Consider the following 26,195-nt stretch of genomic DNA (forward strand, 5'->3'; position numbering starts at 1 on the left):
AACTTTAAGCAGTAGCTTTACTGATATGAAGGGGGAAAATCATGGAAACGACTCTTGTTTTGCGCTGACGATAAAGTAAAGGGAGAGGAAAGTTGTATAGGGTTAAAATTTACATCATGCGCATTATTTCTTTCACATTTTGTGCATGAATGCCGGGCCAAATATTTTGAATTAATGTGAGAGTTTCAGAGAGATCAGATGAGTCATTTCCATGCAGCTCGGGGCATTGACGTCACTTAGGGTCATTCTAATAAGCCATATGTTGTCTATGTTAACTACTCTCCCTATGTGTCACTAATGACGGATTTATTCTGGAAATCAATGAATCTATATCAAAATGTTAAAGCATAGCTATTAGATTCAACACTTTATCTATCTTCTGTCTTTATATTCCGCGGTTTTTTACAAAATACCAGTTTAATTCCACTTCCATTACAACTTTTTAATAGCCCTTGATTTGAGTTCTTTAATTCTATTTTTATTTATTCACTTAAAGATGATCCGAAAACAGCCTATTTGACCTTAAAATTTGATTTTTAACATGGAAATAACAACTAAGATAATCACCCAAGCACTATGTGGAGTAAAACCTACCTCGCCCGCAGGAGTCAAACCCACGACCCCTGGGTTAGCAAGCAAGGAGTCTACGCCGAAGCCACCGGGGCCTGAAAATGATGTAATTATACCCTAATATATTTGGGAAAATTATTCCTGCAATTTATTGATATTAAAAATTGGTCTCTGAAAATTCATCATTAAATGTATGGTATCGTATTGTGGCTCCCAAAACCAACCAATCACATCTACATCTACTTAATACCCCGCAAGCCGCCGCAAGGGCGTGTGGCGGGGGGTGCTAGGGCACCACCCATAATTTAGAAAAGAAAAAGAAAAAAAAAACCGCATGCAATAACGACAAAATCATATATATAAAAAAAAAAAAACATGGCATACATTCATGCATGAACACTTACACCCCACACACATGCAAACACTCAAACTACCAACTAACATACACATGCACCTGAAAGTATACCTAACATCTCTATAGTGTTTAATTTTGTTCCGACTTGTAAATTCAACGTTTTTAATATTTCTAAAGTGACTTCGGTTTCTTGCTATTATGATTACTGATTGTTCGGGGAAAGAATGAGTATTTGTACCTATCTGTCTTGGAATCTATCTCCCTTAGTTTATCTTTGTGGTCTGATCTACCTAAGTAGTGTGGGGCCATTATAATTCCTTCAGTGTCATATTTAAACTCGTTTGTTCTGAACCTTTCTAAAAGTCTAAGCCTCGCTTGTTCTCTCCGCACTTCAAGTGGTTCCCAGCCTAAATCCCCTAAGAGACCTGTCACACTTGTGTTTTTATCACGAACTGGTCACTACGCCAATCCACGTACACTTTGTCTGAAGTGCATACAAGCTAAAGGAGAAAATAAAATTTAAATTCACCAGCATTGAGCATGGCGGGAGAGGGAAGGAAGTCGCTGCCCTTAGGCGACGTGCGCAATGATGACGTATGTACTTCGTCATCTAGAACTTTGCAATCCTTCCATCGGCAGCGGTAGTTCTACGTGCAGAGTAAGCAACAGTTTATAGGTGGATTAAACGTATAAACGATGTGTAGATGCCCCAGCTTGGTGTTGCCAGTTTAAAGCGCCACGGACCTGACTCCTGTGTATGGTTTATCGAAAGGAGCGTGTTAATTTAGTTCTAAGGTAAAGAAACGACCCTTGACTTTATTTATTCTTTCAGAATACACAAATTTATTTCTGTTGTTTATTCACTAAGCTCGCGGCAGTACATATTATTTCAAGACTTGATGCTGTCCAAGAAATTTCATCCCATTAATCCTTGTAAATAATACCTAAGATGTACTTTAGTCTGTCTGCTTAAGATTATAAGCTAAACATTATCCTCAGTATCAACTCCAAAGCGACGTAATCGACTATCGAATCGAATAAAATTCGGGAAATAGATGCCAGAACCAGCAGATTCAAGGACTTCTTCCCACGGAAAATACGGGATAGCAATTTTAGGGTTATGAATAGCAAAAATTCCACTTGACACCCTCAGCGTCTAGGGAATAATTAGTTCTACTCAATTGCATGCACTTTCACTAACCTCGTGTATTTTTTTGTCAAAACCCTTTCTGCATGATCGCATTAGAATGCCATTAAATAATATAGTGCTCTTTACAGTATTTCTTGCTCTGCTTTCTGATTTTAAGTTTCCCCTTCTATCCCACGTCTTTCTCTGTGCGGTGACCCTCCCGCTACCTGCAGAGTTGGGTCACATTCCCTACCTGTGTCCTTGGGGGAGGAGACCGTTGTATATTATATGTCCATGTGGCAGTGGAATTTCACCTTCTTACTTTTAAAATTCTAGCTTACTCGTTTTTGGATAAATTTTTACTGCATCCTCAGGTGCAATTGTTTGTTAGTTGACAGTATACAGTATTTGTGTTTTGCATTCGTGTAGGTTGAAAGGGTTTTTGCATGAATGTAAACGCCACTGTGGGCATAGGTTTACATGGATGTGTTGATTTTGCATGTGGTTTTGTTATCTTTTACGGGTGGTTACCCAACACTCCCCGCCACACGCCCTTGCGGCGACTTGCGGGGTATTATGTAGATGTAGCTGTACCTAGGAGCCTCAAGTGCTCAAACCTTCGGGATGAGTTTAGCGCATATCTTTCACACCGCTAAACTTTCAGTGATAATGGTGTGCGCTGGCATCTTATCGATGCCAATACTATCTGCGATCAAGAGGAAATGTTTTATTCAAGAAGATTATTCGGAAATTTTCGCGATGAACCGAAGAATATAATAATTTATGAATTGCTCTTATCATTCACCTGACTAATTTTTTGAGTCAAGCAACCAAAGCTTTGGCGCAGGAAATGTTGCTAAAAGAACAGAGAATTTTTCGAAAAATGTCGGCTGTCGTCAGTACCTCTCCTCTTTACAGAAAGGACTTCCTAAATGTTTTCGGTGAAGATTTTTAGTTTACTGCTCCAGAAATTTTATACATGGCAAATTCCAAACGTCGATCGCATTTTATTATTGATATCCTCTATTTTTAATAGTCCTAACCACTTCTTTTTCTTTCTGGTAGGGCATACATGATCTCCAAGGAAAACGATTTCAGAAATAGGAGAAATTTCCGACATTATTTCCGAGACGACACAAATCCCTTTAAATATTAATGGGACTGATCCTATAGAATAGGTAGGTTATCATTTTACCGAGTAAAGAATGTTATGAAAGCTCCATGTGATGGGAATACCATATGTGCGGGAGAGGGTATTATGTGATCAAAATTAAAAACCAATAACCCCTAGATCTTTTTTTTATGAGAGGCTACCCACTTTATGCCAATATTTTAACCTCTTCCAGCATATATTATCAATTAATTACTATTAATTGAACATAAATTGCCTCCTGTATGCAAGCGCCATGATTTTCAATTAAGAAAGGTGTATTGGAAATATTTTGAGAACTTTGGAGTGTTAAATGGAATTGAATATGATCGTACATCTTATTCCTAGATACCAACAAATACGAGTACTTACCACTTGATTGTAGAATTATGCATAAAAATTATCATATGAATGGACGATCTTTATGCCAGCCTTAGCTCTTCCAACTACGGGAATGCATCATCCGATAGCAATTTCTTTTTACAATATAGTTCATTTTTCAAGTATTCGCCGGGTGTCGTAGATTAATTAATCAAATTAATTGGTATGTCCTTTTATATTCGTATGAAATATCGGAATATTCATGGGATCCACTACAGCTACACGCGTCAACATCTACTGAATACTTCGCGAGCCGCCGTGAGGACACGTGGTGGAGGGTGGACACCACTCATTCGAGCTCACACGTACATGTACATATGAATATACATTTGCTCATATACCCAAATATACGCCCAATCACATGATTATTTCCACAGCCTGCCAATACTCTTTCCTTTTCGATCCTATCAGTGCTTCTACGCTCCATTTCCTGAATCGTCCTTCCTGTATTATTTTTTTCAATCGGGCGTTACACTTCACAATCACTAAATTGTGATCTTAATCCGCATCTGCTCCCGGGAAACTGTGGAGTGTGAAACTTGCCCAGTTATCCGTTTTCATACCTTTCGCTCCCCTCATCGATATTTGTGTAATGTGAAGATTGTTTTCCATGGTATTCTTTCCACTAAAATTCAGCCACCTCACAAGAGAAGCATTGTACCAGTTAGTTTTTGTGTGAGTAGAAAAATATTTGCGTGTTTCAAAGGAGCTGAATATTTACTAATTTAACACGCAATAAGAAATTTTTTAGGATTGAATTACTTCCCCCCTATCATTCCCTTTATAGAATGTTTCGGGCCACCCCCCGGCTACAATACACCATTCACCGATTGATACCTAATAATAGCCGATGGATTCCTATTTAAGGAGTATTATTGAATCACCAATCGTCTTCCTCTTTAGCCACCAATTTCCTTCCTCTCCAACCAGTATTGCAATCATGTCGATATTTTTTTATCCATGAGTCTGTTTCTGATTACATACATGCGACAACCCCACAGGCCTTTTTTTACCCATGCATGCCAGTATAAACGAAGTTTGATAGAAATGTGAAACATAGCTTAAGCTATCTTGCGAGTCTATAAAACCGCGTAATGAAATATGCTGAAGTTTGCTTACACGAAGGTATGGTCGAAATTGAATTGACATTCAAATTATAATGTTTATCTTATCGGGGTGGATAACAGTCTGTATTCCCATTATCTCTGGCCTTTGTATTCGCAAAACAAAGTACGTTCTTGAAAAACTCGAAAAGCTGTTTTCTTTGTTCTTTAGATGCCATAAGGGAATTCCTCCCAGGCGTTTCCTTGATTGCCAGTAACTCCGTGCGAAGGCATTGCGCACCTGCAAATAAAACATTTGTCCATTTTTGGCGATAGACGATTTACATATTAATTATTTCGTTGTCATGAAGGGAGCATTGAGTAATGCACCTAAAAGCAGCAAGAGTATTCTTCGAAGTGATATTAATGCTTCCTTCCCGTCTTGTCACTACATTGCTAGTGGCCTCCGATGTGACAGAAACGCGAATGCATTCTGATACACTTTGGCGAAACATGAATATAATTTTAAGGGAGTTTTCTTATATGTGTCAAAAAAAGCTTCATTTCAAGGCTGTGTACTTTTTCAGTACGGCCCCCAAATGAACCGAATAGTACTCGTGCAAAACCCGTCCTTTTAACCTTAGAGAGCTTTTTTCGTGTTTTAGAAACATGCACCCTTTATTAATATTCAATGTATTGGATAACAATATAGTGCCGAAAAGGGGTGGGAACAGTTGATTTTTAGGACATATTATGGATCTTTACAAGGTGGGCGTGAGTACAAAAAAATTAAAATATCTTAACTTAATTTAAGGAAGACCCCTTTTAAGCCTAATTTTTCAGTTTTTTGCGACGTGTCTGCCCTTGGTGATAGAGAATATATTTCCATGGAATTCCTCTGAAAAGAATGAATTCGTCCTCAAAACCCTCATCAGGAATATATTTTAAGTAAACTTATCTCCAAAGGACCTTTGCAAACTCTAAAGGAATCCCTCAGCACCGAACTGTTTTATCAATCTGTGCAGATACTATCAATCAAAGGAAGAAGACAATGAACGTAAAAATAAGAGTAGCAAAGGGATTGAATACTCAACATATGAATATAAGGATGGCTTACAGCCTGGAAGAAGAGAAGTAAATTTATTCGAGATTATTTCAGTTGGGGAAGTTACAATCCAGTTTAGTTTTCATATGACTTGGGATTCACAAAGTTATTGCCCAGGACCAAACATTTGTTTAAATTATTATTTTCTCCCTAATTGAAATTGATATTACAGTTGCTAAAGAGTTTTACGGTACATGGGAGAAACTGTAACTATCCTCCTATTCCAAATCGCGTGGGGTATCTTTTTCGTATTAAATGTCATTCATTTTCAATGAGCGAAGGTCAAAATCTTGGAGACGTGGATCGAAAGACCGGCAAAGGCTCGTCGTAGGCCCAGCAAATCGATCATTATCTTACCTTTCCTCGCCTATGCAAGTACGTTAGTTTATCCTGGCATATATTTATTGGTGAGAGTTAATGACTTGGTTAACAACATAAATATAATCTTCCTGTAACTTATCAGAAAATGTAGGAGGGATCCCTTGCCCTTCGCTGCCAACGCCCATGCCGTAAGTTCCAAGGAATGAGCGACCAATGCCATCTTGAGCGGGATTCTGTTAAATGTGGTCCATGAATACTTTAAATGTGATTTTTGGTCATATTTTTTTGTGTTTCAGCTCGCCGAGCTGGAGTTCTACTCACATACTAGAGCTATTTACTACGCTTAGACTATACTAGAGCTATTTACTACGCGGACTCTAAAGAGTTTTACCGAAGAATAAAGGTTTGAACCGGAAAAGGCGGGATATTTAACGGGAACATAAAGGAGATTTTTCATTTGATGCTGTAATACAGATTTTCCGTCATTGGCGTGCTACCCAGGGATGAAATTACACTAAATTGAAAAATATTTACAGGAAGATAACGATTAGAAAGCTTATACGTGTTCAATATTCCTTATACATGTATTAGTCGTGGTACACCGCATTGGTTTCAGTTTTATTTACATTTAAATGTTTTTTTCTGTAAAAGTCATCTACTTCTTTAAACTTAACCAGCCAAAGTATGAAGCTTTCCTCTCAGGAATAGAAATATAACTTGCAGCATTTATATCACTGTCAAAAATATTTCATTTTTCTAACGAACCTAATTCTAATTTTTAGTCATTTGTAAATATTTAAATAGCAATGAAATAGTTAAGAATTGTGCTCGATTCTCATTTCTTTGTTAAAAACTCTTCTATATGTATTCAACAGCAAAATATATGCATGTGAACATGTTTTTTCTTCTCTATTACAAGTTGAGCTGAGGGAAGAATACAAACAATGGGTGGCAATTATCAAGGGTAAGAAATATCCCGATATTGTAGCAATCTAAAGTGAAGTGAAGTGTCACCTGTCGGCTTAATTACGAACGAGCGCCTCAAGCACTTTTCGACGTCGGCATTAATAATATAATTCCGCTAGCGTAAGAACTACGATTAAAGTTAAGTTAAATAATTAAATTAAAAAACGTTTCAGTGATTTCATATTATTATGATAAGACCAGCATCGTTGCAGCCCGTCTGGTCTGAGTTGACAATAATATTACTATTTGGTTTTTGAAAGTATGGTGCAGAACACACAAGCAGGTAGTTAATTAAATGTGCTCATGCATTTCACAGAAACTTTGGCATTAGCCGAACTAGAATAAGATATATTTAGCCTATGTCCACTCTTGTTTCGTAATCATGTTTTTGTACATCTTTATTATGCTGCTTGTATATTTTATCAAGATACTATTAATATTTTCTTTTCCGTCACATAAAATAACAACTATATTAGCTGTAAAATCTCATAATACGAGGGTTAGGTGAAATGCTCTCGGCCTGACACAGAGATGGCGATCCAATCGGCGACAATTTGATTCCAGCCTGGGCGCATGTGCCATTAGTTCAAAAGACAAGTTTCGACTTGTTCGCTCAAGTAGTTTGTTCACTCGTATCGTTGCAGTGGACATCTCCTGTGTTTTTCGTTTAAATGTAAAAACTTGAAATTCGTGCTGTCATTAAATTATTCTTTTTGGATGGATTTACCCCAAAGGAAATTCATCCGAAGCTAACTAAAGTGTACGGGGACTCTGCTCCTTCAATTTCAACCGTTAAAAAGTGGGAAGCTGAATATAAACGTGGTCGCATATTTATTGAAGATGTCCCTAGTGAAGGACGACCGAAAACCTCAGCCACACCGGAAACCATCGAAAAGTTGCACGATGTGGTGTTAGACGATTGGCGAGTGAAGGTGAGTGGAGAGCTAAGGCCGTGGGGATATCTGCGGAAAGGGTGCACAAATTCTTGCACAAAGAGTGAGGGAAGCGAAAGCTATGCGCAAGATGGGTGCCACATTTGCTGAATGCCTATCGAAAGCATATTTAAACAATATATCCTAGCACGGTTAATAGTTTCCTATTCAGATGTGATGCAATATCATAAGTCATTATTGAAAAAGTAAGCAATTGATTATTATTAACATACATGTTTAAAATAAAAACAATTACTTTTCCAGAAGGATATGCGGTGTTATTTACGTTTGAAAATGAGGCTCATTATAAAATTTTGCCAAGTGTTCAACTAGTTTAAAGTAATACAATATACTCACCTATTTAATTTGAAGCTAGTTCCCGAGAATGATGATGTATACTCTGGGGATCATAAGATTTTAGATCACATCCGGTGATTCAGCAACTCTCATCTCGATGGTTAATGTGATGGACAATGGAGAGCAACCGATCCAGTAGACTCCCTCATATTTTTATGAGGTATCAGGGCATATTAGGCTTGAGTTCATAATTAGTGTCTGGAAGTGGCAGATCGTCTAAGTGTATCCATGGATTAATCAGCTAATTTTAAGATAAATCAATGAGAACTCTTGCAAATACTTTGCTCACAATGAAGCAAAACCACAACCAGAAATTTTCTTTATTGAAGTCTGTCTTTATTATATATTCCATACTTTGCACAAAATTTCCTTTTTTTGTAATCTGGCAAGACCAGTTATACAAAATCCTTTGCTACTTGGGGGGTAAATCTTGTACCTTCATGTTGATACATGTAATAGCTAGTGTGTTGACTTCCCACCATGGTGGTATTTTTCAGAGGTATCTGGAACCCTACTTGGGTTACATGTAAGGCATTGATTTTAGGTTTTGCTGAGAATATTTGGGTATCTAACTTATAATTATGGCAATGAATTGCAATTTCTATTAGACTTTGCAATAAGTATATGTGATCATGCAAACCAGTCTAGAAAGATGGATGAATTTGTATTGAATGCTTATGATTATAATGACAAGCTTAAATACAGAAATGCTCTCCTAATAAGGTAAACATGTATAGCACTTTTCCAAAAAATAAAACAATTGTATGATGCTCATTTTGACTCACATCCATCAACTGGTACAAGACATAGATACAAGAAAATAACTGAATAAATAGCCGAAGGGGGAGAAAATGGGAAGGGAATGTGGAAAGGAGAGACAGGAAGAGGAAGTTAGAAGCAAAAAAGGGGCGTTTGAGAGTATGATACTGCAGATGAAAGAGCCACGGCAGGGAGTTCCTGGAAGGGAAGCTAGAGGGAAAGAGATGGGAATTGGTTGGAGAAAGTAAAAGAAACGTAGGAAGTTAATGATTTGAGAAAGGTGAGGGAAGAGTGGGAAAATGGTTCACAAACACCGGGTATTTAAGAATAGATTTTTAAGCCATGCCGTATAGCTTCAAAATTGTTCAAGAATATCCAATCTGGGGCCTTTTCTTTCAACGTGAAGAACCTTTGTTGAAGGTTGCACGTATGTGAGGTCTCATTGATGGATTATGCCGAAAGGGAACAGGAGTCTTGGGTTTCCCATCACTGAACGTGTTCCTGGATTCTCTTACTGAATTTCCTTCCATTCTGACTGATGTAACATTTAGCACAAGAATCACACTGCGTGTTGTATGCTCCTGAATAAGACAAGGGTCAATCTTTTACTTGTTGTTTCACAACATTTTACCTATGGAATCCCAGTGATAAAAGCAGATGCTACATTTGTCCTTGGGAATCTTTTTAGTTAATGTGTTGGACAAAGGTCCTGCAAATAATAATATATTTAATTTATGTTGGCGTGGTCATGGCAGGGATAAAGCACATGAATTTGAAATCACTATCTAAATTCATGTTTATGTAAAAGTTTAGAATTAGACTCAACTTTATAGCTATTGGATCAAGCAGTAAATTAATTAGTTTTGAGCTCTCTAGTGAACTTCGCAGTCTTTCAGGGTAAATTCCTTACTCCCTCCTCCCCCCCTTCCCATGTTTGAATCTGTTCGATATCTCTGGCCAACCTCAGGTTCACCTCAATTCTATGACTTTCCAAGTAGAAACAATGTGCAGCAGGGGGAAAAGTACTGGCCCCCTTTTTGCCAGAACTGGCACCTGATGGGTGGATTTCACATGCCATTGGGCTTGGTACTACCAGGGTTCTACTCTCAATTATAAAACTGAACTTTGGGTTGACTACTTTTGTCAAGGTAATAACTACTTTTAATAATAAAAAGTTATCTTTCAAGTCACATCTGACCAAACCATTACAAGCAAAATAACATATTCTATCTTAAGTGTCACTTGGCATCAGAATTTTGACAAATGGTTTTAAAACGTTAGAACAGTATGGTGGTTCAGAGATTTTTTCACCTAGTGCTTTTGAAAGTGTATGTGGTTCAACTGCTGGTGAGGTTTTTTATTTCCCTCGACCACCCTACAGAATAATATATTCATCAAACATGGAAATATGTGGGATAAATACCTTTATTACAAACATATTCTCTAATAAGATTTATAGATTATAAAACAGATATTTCATTAAGTCTTATGTCCTCAATTTATTTTCAAATGCACTAATGACTTTAATATGGAATAGTAATCCCCATACAGAGTGATAAGTATCCATGACAAAAGTACAGAGGTGAATGAAAATATGTGCTAAGTTAAATAAGAGATGTGGTAAGGAGTACTCTTTACGGAGTCAATTAATTTGACTTAACAGTAACAAGGCCCAGTCCACGAGCACCATAGCGCATAACCATTATCAAACTGCAAATAAAGAAAAATATGAATAGGTTAAATCTGTGGAAGTGTTAACTTAATATGAAGTGGTACTTGAAATGTTAAGACAAACATGTATAAATATGTTAAGCAAAGCCTTTTCAATGAATCAACTCCAATAAGAATGGGGTTTTAATATTGGAGATAAATGGATTGCACCCGGTTGGATAAATATTAATTTGAAAACTTTCCACTAACGCTATGTATTTGTTTTTATTTACCCCCTCTAGTTGTGTACGGGTTCATATGAAACGTTTCCATCTGTCATTTTTCAATTTCATGCATGTGATAGTGCGCAATCCCATTTACTGTAAAAACATGTGATCACCGTCAAGCAAAGTAGTCCTAAGTTAGTCTATTTTGTGTTTCACCCCACTGTAAACATTATCAGAGTTTTGTCGTACCTTAATCCAGCAACCAACCCTGCGGGCATAAATTTTCCAGAATTGTAGAATCTGTTTCCCATGACACCGGCCAGGACAGCACTAGTTCCAAGTGATAGATAATAATTGTTTGGGTTTTGAGTTGTCATGTATGCACCAACACAGAGTATGCTTCCAAATAACAATCCAGCTCCAAGAGAGGGTGTACTGCCTATAATTAAATAAATAAAAATTATTCTCATATGAGAAGACATTTTCTTCCCCTTCTTTAAGGTTATTCAACGACTGCAAGTTATCTAATGCTTGTCCATATTATGAAGCATTATTAGTAAGGCGAAATAATACGCCAATGACAGCAGAAAAGAGTGCCAATTGTTGCAATTAATTTCACAATTAAGCTGCGCCCTTCAGCTTTTCGATTTTAACCCAGTTACAACGTGGCGTTTTGATGGACAGAAATCCATGGTATGAATGGGAAGGCGAACTTATTCATTCATTTGCGCTGTTATATTGTGGAGAATCGAAACTTATATTGAACATATGAAAAGTGATGAACATCTACAAATAAATTGCCAACTTAAGTTGACTTTACCCCACACTGATTAATGTATTAATTTTACCTGCTTTAACATAGCCCATTATTCCTCCAGCGGCCACAGTTGCAGCATAGCCAAAACCTATCAAATCCAACCCCATTTCATCCAGTTAAGATACGGAATGCGGTGTTTTGACAGAGGGAGAGTACCAGACTCCCTTGTTTACCAAAAGACGCAAACAAGAGCACCAATCCACCACGTACACCAGAAAAATGACTTCAGATATTTTTCAATAGACGTATGCAGACCCCACGTAAAACTCCCGCGATAAATGACCGATAACAATTACAGTGATTTATCTCCACTTTAACGGGAGTATAATGACATCTACCTCTGATTACTTCGTTATCACTGCTCAAGTGTTTGTCTCTGGTTTACGTTCTAGTGCGTTGGCGCTGTTAGTCAACTGCTAGTAGAAATCGCAACAGGTGGCAATGAGTGGGAATTCAAAATTTACAGGACGATACCAATGAATGTTCATATACGCACATACTTTCCCAAAAGTTCCCAACTGCAAAAAATGTATAATTAAGTGATGCATTAATTAGATAAGTAGTGTAGAAATAATATAGTTGATTGATTAATAGGTAACTCCTCATCATTTGACCACCTTCGAAAGATTCCATACTAAATATTCCAACAGGTATTGTTATGGCTGGAGGCATTTATATTTATGCTCAAAGGTTTAAAAACATGAACATTAATTTAAACGCCGCAAATAATGTAATAGGGTAATTCCAAGCCATGCTGTCGCCAATCACTTATGCGTGATGGTTGGTTTAGACGCGAATCCTTTTGTATACAATTGATGTGAGAATACTTCGACGAATTGCGTTATTTTTATGATCGCAAGCCAGGAAAAAATGTTGGAATAGAAACAGAAGGAAGATAAAGTGCATCATAGTATGGCTCCCAAAATATACCCGTTTGAACGAACTAATTTCCGCATTAGGTAGTTGTCGACTGTGATAATTATGCATGATATTTAGTTAACTGCTCTTGGCCCACGACTCCGTCTCGACCGGTTCAAAATGTAGATTTTTCAGAAATACCAACATACTCATATTGTTCCACAAAGTACACGACTATATCTCCAGCTCATTTATCTCCCTAGAATTGACACGGTACTTCCTCTTTCGCCTGTATATGCAAACACTATGCTCATGACCTAAACCAGGGCCAAACTAAGGAGGATATGGAAAGTTTGCAGAGGAATGTTGAAATTGGTGCGTTCCACAGGAAGATTAAAACAATGTCGGTAAAGAAAAGGGGAAATCTGTATTAACAACCGGAGATAAGTCAGGAAAATATTATTTCAACCAGAAAGGATGGAAGAGAGATGGAGGGGTTGAAAAACTGAATGGTAAAGACATTGATCCTAAAAGGTTAGGTCCAGGTTTACACAATGCCGAGATAGAAACGGCATTCAGGGAATTGAAATAAAATAAGGCCGTGTGTGTAGCCAACATTCCCGCGGAACTATTGCAACGTTTAAGAAAAGGTAGGAGTAGGAGGAGATTTAATGACCTAATTCGTTGCATTAATGAGGGTGGAATTTGGCAGAAAGGCTTCGTCAGATCAGTGATCGTTTCTATTAAAGGGAAAGGCAACAATATACGAGAACTGCAGAAGAATAAGTCTGATTCCGCAAGCAGCCAAAGATGTTCTGAAGACCGTCAACTAGAGAATGGAGAGCAGGGCAAATGATTACTTTGGAGATGAATAGTTAGGGTTCAGGGAGGGGAGAGGCACGCGTGATGATTTTCTGCCAAATGCCGTCGATGAGTGAAATGAAATACTTGACCTGCACCCTCAGTTCAGATCAAATTTTGCTCGTTTTCTAGGACGTGACCAGGGATAGTCTGTAACTTCTCTCTCCTGGAGAAACGTGCGTAAGTTTTCTCCTCAAGATATCTCCAGATTCAAGTCCGTCACTGGGTTAGATAACGTTTTCTGCCGACCGGAAGGCAGAAAAGTCTGGACTCGGAGAAGTTATGGAAGATGAGAAGTCCTCGTGGGAAGTGCTTCTCGAGCCAATGAAATCTTTCGTTACTACTTGTTTACATACTACGTCACCCGAATCCATGTTGTGCAGACGAGTATCATGCGGAGTATGAAAGAGTTAGTTAGTATCGTTTGTATATTTCATAAATATTTTGATAAATAAATTTGTTGAGGGTGCTACTGCAGAAATCTGCCAGGACGTTTGCATTGATAGCGAGATGATTTCCTAATAAACATCTCATAGTTAGTATCAACATAGTTATTTTTAGTGTAATTTCATATTTAATTTGAATTATAATTTAATTTCATATTTAATTTTAATCATAATTAAATTTCATTCTTAATTTTTACACTACATTTGAATGCACACACAGCGTTAGCCGTTCAGCTAAAAGTTTACGATGGTAATCTATTTAATCGAAATTGGAACAAACTCATCCCATCAGCTGCTGTAGTATAGAAACAAGGAATAGCTCCTTCCACATTTTAATCCTCTCTTATTATTTAAGTACTTAATTTACCCACTCATAGTAATATTATATCCCATCATTTTACCGTCGAAGAAAAGCAGGTAATTCGTTATTGGTTCATCTTCAAGTAAGACGTATTTTATGTAGTTGAAGTTTAACCAGTACAAATCATGGGGAGATGGCCTAAATAGGCAGTGAAATTTGAATTTAAAAACCTAAGTGCAATCTGATTTTGAAATGGTAGTACCGAAAATACCGCAACGTTTGAAAGATACGTGAGAGATAGCGATGGCTCTCTTGGCTATTTTAATTTCGTTTGTGAAGAACTGATCAATGAGGATATAAGGCAGTATGGAATGCGTATTTATGTTTTACGATTGAATTAGGGAACTCCAGCTTGTTTGTCGCAGAAAATGGCCCTGGATATATTTATTATTTAATACAAAGGTCACAGCCCTCACGTATCATATCGTCAAACCATATATCCTTAAGATTCTCAGCAAAAGCTCTTTTCGGCTGGCCGAGAAAATTAAGTTCCCATGCCTAGTTAACCGTACCATTATTTGCTAATAATGAATTCCAAGGGGTAGGTAGCAGACTTAATCTACACAATGTATAGACGTACTCTTTTTCAACCATTATAACGCAAACTCACTCCAGCCTAACTAGTTAGTTAGCCGGCTTCAGCTTAGTCACTTTTTTCACAGTTAAAAAACTTCATAAACCGGCACTTATAAAATTACTGAGTTTTGCCTCACTCGTAGACTAAACTAGTTCTTTACGTAAGCATCGTTTATGGAAACATACGATTACCATTTTTAATACATGAATACTTTATTAACGGAAGGGTACATTATGCATATCATGGTGAGCAATTAATATCAGTGCTATACTCACCCAAACACAATCATTTACGAACAAATGAAATAATGCTATTTTCTACAGAACCAATTAGCTTATAACCTGAAACAACAAAATAATATCATTGATTTACCGCAACAGATCAAATAAGTCAGATTAAGTTAAAGAAGTTTCCTTCGCATTGTCCAATAGCGTTTGCCTTTTTCTCTACCTCAAAGTAAAAAGGAATTTGTTTGACGACCATGAAGCACCTCGACCAAAACCAACCTATTTTAATCGTACATAGAATAATAACTTATTTTTCATGAATGCACTAAGCTAACCATTTTCCCAAAAAGAGTTAGAGCCTTTGAGCCCGGGTTGTCTAGATGGACAACAAAAGTTGAAGTACCTACTTCATCTACACTGCTGCGATCTTGCTCGTTTGCACCATAGGTAGAATGATGAATATTTGCATGCAACAATTAGCTATACACAAACTATTTACTACTCGGAACGTAAATTATTATTACTGTGTACATGTAACTGAACTTCTACAATCGTAAACAAGCAATCTGCAGATGGGCACAGCAACGAAACACTTCCATTTTGACGGGTAACGTAGGGATTCCTTCAGTAATCAAAGAAAAATATTGTGGAATTATTTTATATGAAATCTTGCGTAATTGCCTCCATCTAACTACTCCTAATTTGCGGAAATTAATGTCAGTTGCACATATCGTGCCTCAAAATTAAGTACACAATCAACCTGTCGAAATACGCAGTTTTACCTTGGAGAAAACTTGAGCCGCTCTTCTGGACCGACGAAATAGATTCTACCGTCAGGGTCTCACGGAAGTTGCTTCACGAGTTACTGACTTGGGCTGAGAGATGATATTCTCTCAGAGAGCGTCAACTTCTCTTTCTCGGGAGAAAACAAGTTACAGACTTTGGTTCGGAGAATCAGCTGTTTTGGGAGATTCGTAAGCGCTTTTCTCTAGAGATAACTAGTTAACAACCTTGGGCACCAATGGGCGTAGTTCTGTTTTTTAAAATGGATAATGAGTTCCCGAATTTTATTAGGACTATGAAAGAAGATCAGCTAAATAAGAATATCCTGCTATTCTCTTTGCCGTTTCGCCAAGGTGATACGAAGTTTGCATTTCTTTGGCCTTCGATTTATTGGTCCTATAATTTGATGCTGGAATATGATTAGTAACATCATCGCAGTTTAAAATTATTGCATTTATCTTATGATATTGATATATTCTAACAGATAACATAAATGGCAAACAAGATACTAAAATCTTTACTTTGAATTTACCCTCTACATAATTTTCATGTGCTTCATCTTCCGTAGAATCCATATTCTCAGGGTTAATACCCTTTCAATTCTTTCATTTCCTTCGTTCATGATATTAAATCCGTGGCGCATTAATTTTTATTCATTATTGCGACCTTGTTATGCTCTAAATGTAAAAGTATTTGTCCATTTGATAAATTCTCTTCTATAGTGTTATTTAATTCGAAAATTACCACTGCAGCTGCTTTGACTCCGTAGTGAAATCATCTTCCCACGCCTCTTTAATCATTTGATCAACATATAGTGGAACATTAGTGGTGATAATTAAAAAAATCTATAATGGATATCCATTTCTTACTATTACATTACGTACACATCCTAACCCTGCTCATCCCGAATTATCAGCCAACCTGAGCAGCCTGAGACATGCACATGTGGCGGATCAGTCGGTTATCCTTCAAATTTACTACTTATGTAATATATTCATTAATTTCACTCAATTTTTTCTGTCAAACACCTTCTCAAAGTCTATGACTCAAACAAATGCATCCTGATTGGATTCTATGCTGCTCTCTTTTGGTGACTTCATTACGGCCTTAGTATCACGCGTGCATAACTACTTCCTGAACCAATCTGATCATCCTTCTAAGTAATCATTTGGCCTCCTCTCTAAGTACCACTTTTGCAGCCTGTAAAATCAAAGGTATTGTCCTACAGTCCTCCCATTCGGCTTCCTGTCACCCATTTTTTTAATGAGAACCAACAATGATCTGACGAATTGTTCTGGACATTTTCCTCCCTAATCAATGCTACACATTTGCAAATTTATTCCTACCACGTTTTCCTTAATTCCTTTTCTATCTCGCAATCAAGCATGACAGGTTCTAAATTATTCCTAGGTACGTCATAAACTTACTATACGAATCTTCACTTGCTGGCTTAACATCTTTATCATCCTCCTTTTCTTATTAATCGTTCCTATAGTTTCGTCTACGGCTTTCGATATCTCTTTTGTGAAATGTTGCCATATTTCTTCTATTGTAACCGTCTACCTGTCCTCACTCATAATTTTCTCACCCACCTCTTGGTACTCCTTTCTTTTCTCACTGTTAACGCTTCTACGGTGGGTCGCGGTAGTCCAGTGGGTAGAGTGTTGGAGTGCTACTACGGAGGGTCCCGGGTTCGATTCCCGGGCAAGGCACTCTGGGCACCTGCAGCTCCACCCAAGCTAAAGTGATTTTTCGGGTACCAGGTCTTCCTGGGAAACCATAACCGGCACAGGGGAAGGAACTGGCCCCCCTACCCTGATGTGTGAATTTTCACACGCCGTATAGGGCTTAGTACTGGGTGATCTCTACTATCACCTACTAAACTGACCTACGGGTTGATTGCTGTGTTTATCGCTTCTACATATTATTTCTTTATGTCCTTTCAATTTTATCCTCATGAAACTGACGTTACACTTCTTAGTACTAAATAATAATCTAAACTGGCCTCCCAACCTCCCTACCGTCTTTCTCCTCGCCCACCGTCACGTTTCAAAACCCCATCAATCTCAAGTATTTCCTTCCAAGGATTTTCAGAAACCCGCAATTCTTTCCTCTAATCAATTATAACACTATTTCTCCCTCCTATAATTACTTGTGGCATATAGACCTAAATAATGGCCAAGCACCTTATTTAAGCTTTTACTTCTATCAATAGTATTCTGTCACTCGTCCGTTCTATATTTACTGTGCGTCTTCCTACCCAGTACTAATCACCTAAATCACATGGCATCTGATGGAAAATTTCAAAAGTTATTCGATATTATTATTAGAACACCACCCCCATAAAATATTCAAATGACCGTAATGCCAATAAAGCATTACCTGTATTGGCAGCTGACTGCTTAAATTATAAATGTTGAGTGAGTTTCATCACCTTGTTGCCGCTGAATATCATCACTTGCACAGGTGCAGATATATGAACCGAAAGCTGATGTCCACTGATATTTGACTTAATTGACTCTATATGGCATAATAAATTTAAATCAAAACGCTTTTATTAAAAATGTTTTCATGAATAGAAGAGCTTCAGGGTTTTTAAGTGTGTGTAGTTATGTCTCAATTGCTTTCACATTCTTAATGCTTTAATTTTAAAGTCAAGATGTAAGAAGTACTTTTATTTAAATATACATTCAAATGAATAATGCATTTAAAAAGGGCTGTGACGTAGAAAAGGTATATAGGAGTGACATACGAGGTCTGTTCAAAAAGTATCACGACTTATGTTTTTTCAAAAATTATTTATTTAATCATGAATATCTTTTTTGTCCCCTTCAAAGTAATCCCCATTAGATATTATACACTTGTGCCAACGGTTTTTCCAATCCTCGAAGCACTTCAAAAAATCTTTTTTTGTTATCTTGTTCAGCTCCTCCTTCGATGCAGTCTTGATCTCGTCAATCGTAGCGTAGCGTCGTCCTTCCATGGGCCTCTTCAGTTTTGGGAGCAAGAGAAAGTCACTGGGGGCCAGATCTGGGGAATACGGTGGCTGCGGCATCATAAGTGTATTGTTTTTGGCCAAAAATACGCGCACAAGTAACGATGTGTGGGCTAGGGCGTTGTCATGCTGGATTGCTTCGTGCAAATCGCGCATAACTTGCAGGTAATATTCCTTATTTACCGTTCTACCCTGTGGCAGGAACTCATGATACACCACGCCCCTGCAATCGAAGAAAACTCTAAACAAAACTATCACATTCGACCGAACTTGGCGCGCTTTTTGCGGTCTTGGCTCGTGCTGGAGCTGCCTTTGGGATGATTGAGCTTTAGTTTCCTCGTCATAACCATAAACCCATGATTCCTCACCAGTTATGATCCTCTGGGGAAAATTTGGGTCTTCGTGGACAGAGTGCAACCCCTCATCAGCAATATTAATGCGTTGCTCTTTTTGGTCGAAGTTGAGCAATTTTTGTACGAATTTCGCGGCGACCCGTGTCATGCCCAAATTATTGGTAAAAATCGAATGACGCTCGATATTTTTAGGTCTTCAGCAACTTTTCTAACGGTGATTCGACGATTGGCCAACACTATTTAGTTCACTTCATCAATGTTTTCGTCTGCTGTTGACGTGCTCGGGCGTCACATCGTCTCCGCCCTCTTAGAACATTTTGTCCCCCCAACGTTGCCTCGGTCCAAGGTGGCTTCTCCACATGCCACAGTCAACATTCGGAATGCGTCTGCGCAATTAATTTCCTTTTTCACACAAAACTTGATCCATTCTTTGGAACAAGAAAAAATCGAAGACAAGCCAAAACACGTACAAGCAAAACAGCTGTCAACAATTAACTGAACATTCAAAATGGCCGAACTTTTGCAGAGCATGCCCCAGATCAGTGGAAATGCTTTGGAAAACGTGAATATTTAAAGTAGTGAACAAAATATTCTGGAATCATTTTTGTAGTCAAATTTCACATGCCTAGCCTGAATGTTCTATACAAAAATGTGCCAAATTGAATGGAATCTCATATTTAAGGATAAGTTTTTCTCTCCTTTTTTTCAGTTCACTCGAAGGTATATGATGCCACAACTGGAAAGAGGAGGAAAAGTAGTTTAATGGAAGACTATTTCCTTTCTATTGCAATTTCCCGTGCTCAAGAGCATCAGTGCTTCGCTAGATGAATATTAGTTTTAAGAATGAGCCTCCGTGATTTTAATACATCAGTTTCATATCACTTTGTGAACTTGCTAATTTACAACGATAAAGCTTAATCTTACTTAATCAACAAATTACTTTTTCTTAAAACTTATCCTTTCTAATACTACCTTGATCAAAAAGTTCCCGGAATAACCACCGTGTGGCGCTCCCATCGTTCCGATTTGAGTTCTGTTTTTTTTGTTAAATTGGTACATCTGTTGTTGATATTCCCTTTAAATCTTAGTGTCATAACTTGACATTTGCAAAAGTTACGTAGCCAAGAGTACATCTATCTCTGTGTGTGTTGGCGATTTTTTACAATTGCAGAAATGGATTTAAATTTGCAACAACGAACTTGTATTAAATTTTGCGTAAAAAACGGATTTAGTGGCGCACGGACGTTGGAAATGTTGGAAAAGTGTTTCGGCAACGATTCTCTAAAAAAAAAACGGTCGTTTACCAGTGGCACGAGCGGTTCAGAAGTGGTCGTGAGTCAATCGAAGATGATGAACGCAGTGGCAGACCATCGACATCGAAAGTCGGTGAAAAAATTGATAAAGTAAAAGAAATGTTGGTCAATAACCGCAAATTAACCATCAGAGAAATAGCGGAGGACTTGAACATTGCCTATGGATCCGCCCAAGACATTGTGGTTAATGATTTGGGTTTCCGTCGTGTAGCATGCCAAAAGACCTCAATTTCATGCAAAAAAGAGACCGTGTTGACGTCGCAAAAGACATGATTTGCGAGGCTGAATCCGATCCCTCATTCATCAAAAGGATCATTACTGGAGACGAGACGTGGGTTTATGAGTACGACACGCAATCCAGACATCAGGCAAGTGAATGGCGTTCACCAAATGAGCCGAGACCAAAAAAACCACGTCGTTTTCAGTCAAAAAAGAAGGCAATGCTGACGGTTTTCATGGATTACAACGGTGTAGTGCATCATGAATTTTTGCCAGAAGGCCAGACAGTAAACAAAGAGTATTATTTGGGCGTTATGAGACGTTTGCGTGAAGCAATTCGCCGAAAGAGACCAGAAATGTGGGCAGAAAACTCGTGGATTTTGCACCATGATAACGCACCGTCGCACAGTGCTATCATTATTCGTAATTTTTTGACGAAAAATGCAACAAATACCATCCAACAGCCACCGAATTCACCTGATTTGGCTCCCTGTGACTTCTTTCTGTTCAATCGAGTTAAAAAACCATTACGGGGAACGCGTTTTAGCAGCCGAGAGGAAGTAATGGAAAAATCGCAGGAAGCACTGATGGACATACCGAAAACCGAATATAAAAAATGTTTCGAGGATTGGATCAAGCGCTGGCATAAGTGTGTTGCAGTCGATGGGGATTACTTTGAAGGGGACAATATAGATTTAGATGAATAAACTTGTATTTTTAATTTTCTGAATAAATTCCGGGAAATTTTTGATCAAGGTAGTATATTCTATTGTTTCAGGCTTCACTTCGTGGAAGTATTTAATATCCATACTAAAAAGAAAGACTTGTTCTTTTCCACAGATTTTATTATATGGTACAATGCATTTCACCGACTTGTGGCATCATCAGGTACAAATTTGCTAAACAGACAGTGCCAGAATATATACCCTCAGGACAGAATGGGGGCGGGGAGGGGTGGAAGGGCCTGATAGGGGTGGAGGCCCTCAGGTGCGTTGAGGGGTTGACTGAAATGCAAGGATTGCAACAGCATTTATGTTGGTCAGACAGGGAGGAATATTTAGTTTCGAGCCAAGGAATATGCAAGGTGTCACAAAAATCTGAATACCAACTCTCTCTTTGCTGAGCATTTACTGGAATTTGACCACAGCAGTGACTTTGTTCCTGAGATATTACACATACTCCCAAAAGGATTAAAAATCGACGCTCTCGAGCAATTAGAGATAAGAAGGCACTTAGCAAACCCCAACATAACCCTTTGTAATGAGCAATTGTTCCCATACCCCTTCCCACTACTCTCTGAGAAACTAACCTAGAAATGGTCAAAACAACTCCTCAACGCACTTGAGGCCCTTCCAATCCTCCCTGCCCCCACTCTGTCCTGAGGATATATATTCCGGCACTGTCTGTTTAGCAAATTTGTACCTGATGATGCCGCAAGTCGGTGAAACGCGTTGTACCATATAATAAAATCTGTGGAAAAGAATGCCTTTCGTTTTAGTATGGATCTTTCTGCTCCTATGCAGATGTTTCAACTTCAGCCTGCCGATCTATTTACTTGACTCCTGACCACTTGCTCTGTGGAAGAATGCATCACATTGCCATTTCATCAAAACAAGAGGCACTCTTTGAAGTGGGAAGATGGAGAATGTTGTCTTGTGATCAGCTGATTGGTGAGATGATTTGCCTGATGCTGTTTATACCAACTATGGAAAGGTAACCCAATTTCTTCACTTTAATTTTAGCCTTCTGTGAATTTTAGCACTTAAGCTTTGACACGAAATTTAACTGGATTAATTATACTTTTTAGCTGCAGGTGCAGCCTCTATTCGGAGGATGGTATCGCATGCTCGCTTTAGATTACTAGATAAATTGTGCCTCTGTATTGACATAATGATTTTAAGTTCTTTGATTGAGACTAATAATTTACTGCAAGGATTTTATATTTCCGCTTGATATATCTGGTTTTTTGTGTAATATCAAATTTCAAATCCACGTCAGGAATGTCTTAAAGCCCTACTCGGCCTTACTATAATTATTTGCAAATAATTTTCTTCACAATATTTAATTGATGAGCACTGTATTAATTTTCACCTCTAAAATTCCATGCTGATTATGTAGTAATGCTGATATAAATGATTTAATTCAGGTTATTATTGTTGTATTAAGGTTTGAATTTGTTTGTGCTTAGTGCATATCTACGTCATTACTCTTGTCTGCGTTATTTTTTCTTTCAATCTAGTTTTATTAAATTTCTTTTATGCAAATTTAGAGATGTTTGTGAACCAATGGTAAGCATTGTCACCCTAAATATCATCATTAGATTTCATAAGACGATCATCTAACTTAATTGGGAAATTAATTAGTTAATACTGATCATCATCATCTTCTAAAGGCAGAGCCTTGTTGTTGCAGCCATTGGTCTCTCTCCATTGCCGTTCTTTTCAGTTCATTGAATATTATCACTCTCGGAGTACTTTTTAAATCATCCATAAATTTCGTTCTTAGCCTTCCTCTTCATTTTTTTCCTATAATTCTCCACTTCATTATATTTTCCCGCAAGTTGTTTCTGACAACATTTCTGACAAGAAATTTAATGAGCCTTTTCTTCATCTCTTTTTATTAAATTCATATCCTCTTTGATTTCTCTGAATACTATGTTACTCCTTTTGTCAATCCATCTTGTTCTTGTTTTTAGTCTACAAATCCACATTTCTATTGCTTCCAATTGATCTTTTCGAATGGCTAAGTATTGCATCCATGTACTCAAAATAAATGTTTTTGCAAAGGATTTTCTAATTTCCAACTTACTGTGTTTGTTTCTTTAAAGATTCTTTTTATTTTCATATGCCTTCTTTGCCAAGGCTATCCTTTTCACTGCAGAGGTGCATCTGTTGTCTCTTGCAATTACACTCCCAATGTAGAACTCTTCTACCTAGCTTATCATCGATTCCCCTATATTAAATTTACAGGGGGTTGTCCTGTTTCTAGAATGTCATAGGTTTGTTTTTCTTCACATTTATTTTCAGTTTCCATTTTTTTTTAAAGCTGTGGACAAGGTTTGACCATTCTATTCATATCTTTGGCTGATTCAGCCAGGATCACAATATCATCTACAAACCTAAGGCGGTGGATCTTTCTTCCATTATCTTTGTACAATTTATTTTCTCCTCCATTGCCCCAATAGCCTCTTCAGCACATTAAGTGCTTTGATTCTGGAAGAGCTGAAATATAAGCTTCCTGTCTTTGTAGTCTAATTCTTTTCTCCTCATGGTTTCAAACATATTTCCAATTACAGTATCAAAGGCTTTTCCAAAATCATTGAAGGTAAGGAAAACTTTCCTGTTTATTTCTAGCCTTCTCTTGAGGACAACGCTCGGTGACAATATAGTGTCTTTCGTTCCATTACCTTTCCGGAAGCCAAATTGATCTTCTCCAACATTTTCCTCCACTTTCTTTTAGATTCTGTTCCCTATTGTATGTAAAAGAACCTTGGAAGCATGGGACAGAATAGCAATTGTTCTGTTGTTTTAGCATTCAATTGCTTTTTTTATCATAATAGTTCAGCTTTAAATGAAGTCTTCAGGTATCTCCTCATACTAAATTTCTAGAAAAAATGTTTTAGTTTGGAGATATTGTCTAGTACTTATAATTCAGGTTGAAAAGACAACTCGTCATGAACATTCAACCCTGGATTGTATATTAGGTAATGAGCATAGGATTTACATAAGCAGGCAAATAGATTGAGTACTACCGAGTTCACTGCATAAATTTTAGGTAGATTAATGCTGGTAAAGGAGATATAGTGGTATACTTTGGGTACAAAAGAGTTGGTATTACTGAAAAATCTAGTCTGTACAGGCCATAAAGATGAAGTCATGGGCCAAGTTATTAGGCATAATATTTTTCTCAATTCTTTCTATGAACAATCATACATTGCAGATTCTAAAAAATTGATAAGGTAATAACAAACTACATAAAACACATTATTAGTCGCATACTCTAAGGCAGCTGTATTTGCAAGATTAGTACAAATAAAACTTTTACTTTTTTTCGATATAAATTTGAACTACAAACTATTTGTTCAACAATGAACTAGCGCAAGGAAATTTTCGAATATCACCATACTGTTGAGCAGAGCTCAGAATAACCATGTAAAATTCTTACTTCGCCACGAAGTCCTTTTTTGTCAAATAAAGACTAATTGAAACAGCAGCTCTTCATAGTATCCACTTACAGAAGTAGTAAATTTAGTGCTCGCATTTCTTCCACATAATCAGACAAGTCAGGTTCAGTGTTCACCAGTTCTTATTAAAACTTTTGAGAGCTAAAATTCTATTCCCTCTCATCAATAATTGAGCTAGTAGCCAGAAACTGCACCTTTGTGTGCACAAAGACGAATGTGGCATACCTACTTACACAACTAAGCCTGAATGGAAGCATACAACAATACTTCACCTTATCTTTACGGAAAGTAAATTATTTCAAGCACATTTACTTTCAAATACTTAGTAAACTTATGATGTATCAAAGGTCTGTAATAATTTCCATTATTTGCACAATGGCATTGGTAATGTTCTTTCTTGATTAAATTACTTATTAAATTTGTTATAATATTCAGTATTCAACTTGTACAGTACACAATTAATGAAAGCCACTAGCTACTAGGAGTTGAAAACCCTAACACATGAATATTTATTTTTAAGGAAGATCACCTATGGAAAATTCATACATCATTAGCCAGAATTATTTATAGAATCCATAGGCTATATATTTTCCAGTTAAAATGAATCATCATGATAAAATCATATCTGCAAATAAGAAATTCCATCTCACCATCTCGGTTGGTACATTCCACATGCTTAAAATGCATAGCTATTTTTTCAAAGTAGTGGGCATGGTATATTATGAAAGTCATGTGTATGATTTTATTGTGACCTGACTATCCATCGCAGCGGGATAAAACCAGTCGGAAACATGTGGTTGGGAGTCCGCCTGCCCCCAAGCCCCTTTACAGTGTGGACTTAATTCCTTCAGACATTTCTTTTGATTCCCTGACAGAAGTGGGAGCTGAAAGGAAAGCATTGGGACACCATGGAAAACATCCAAAAGCATGATGCAAAGTCCCCAAGAGACACTCCCGTCAAGGAGTTTCAGGATGCCTTCCAGGCATTGCAGATATACTGTAAGTGTATTGATGCATGGGTAGAGTATTTTGAAGAATTTTTAACTTTGTAAAAGTGCTAGTATTTTTCCCAGGGCATTACTTATTTTTGCCGTGTAGATCCTAACCAAAATTAACTTCATATTCAGTAATTACAAAGTGAATGACATGTAAGTCCCTCAATATTTTCTATCAATTGGAACAAAAGCTGGATGTTTAAAAAAAAAAACCTTACCATTCCCATTCAAACAATAAAACCACAAATTTAAATATAAAACA

General features: G+C 37.4%; 1 protein-coding gene across 1 annotated transcript; it reads right to left on the reverse strand.

Moving 5' to 3' along the window:
* Nucleotides 1-10,478: 10,478 nt before the first annotated feature.
* On the reverse strand, nucleotides 10,479-12,129 carry LOC139693898 (transmembrane protein 14C). Its single transcript, XM_071592219.1, has 3 exons — nucleotides 11,794-12,129; nucleotides 11,195-11,384; nucleotides 10,479-10,778 (listed from the first exon to the last, which is right to left on the reverse strand). The coding sequence occupies exons 1-3, from the start codon at nucleotides 11,867-11,869 to the stop codon at nucleotides 10,715-10,717; spliced, it is 330 nt and encodes a 109-aa protein (XP_071448320.1). The 5' UTR covers nucleotides 11,870-12,129; the 3' UTR covers nucleotides 10,479-10,714.
* Nucleotides 12,130-26,195: the final 14,066 nt, after the last annotated feature.

This window comes from Hetaerina americana, unplaced genomic scaffold, assembly GCF_022747635.1.
Source record: "Hetaerina americana unplaced genomic scaffold, ioHetAmer1.1.p SCAF_5, whole genome shotgun sequence".
Classification (NCBI taxonomy): Eukaryota; Metazoa; Arthropoda; class Insecta; order Odonata; family Calopterygidae; genus Hetaerina; species Hetaerina americana.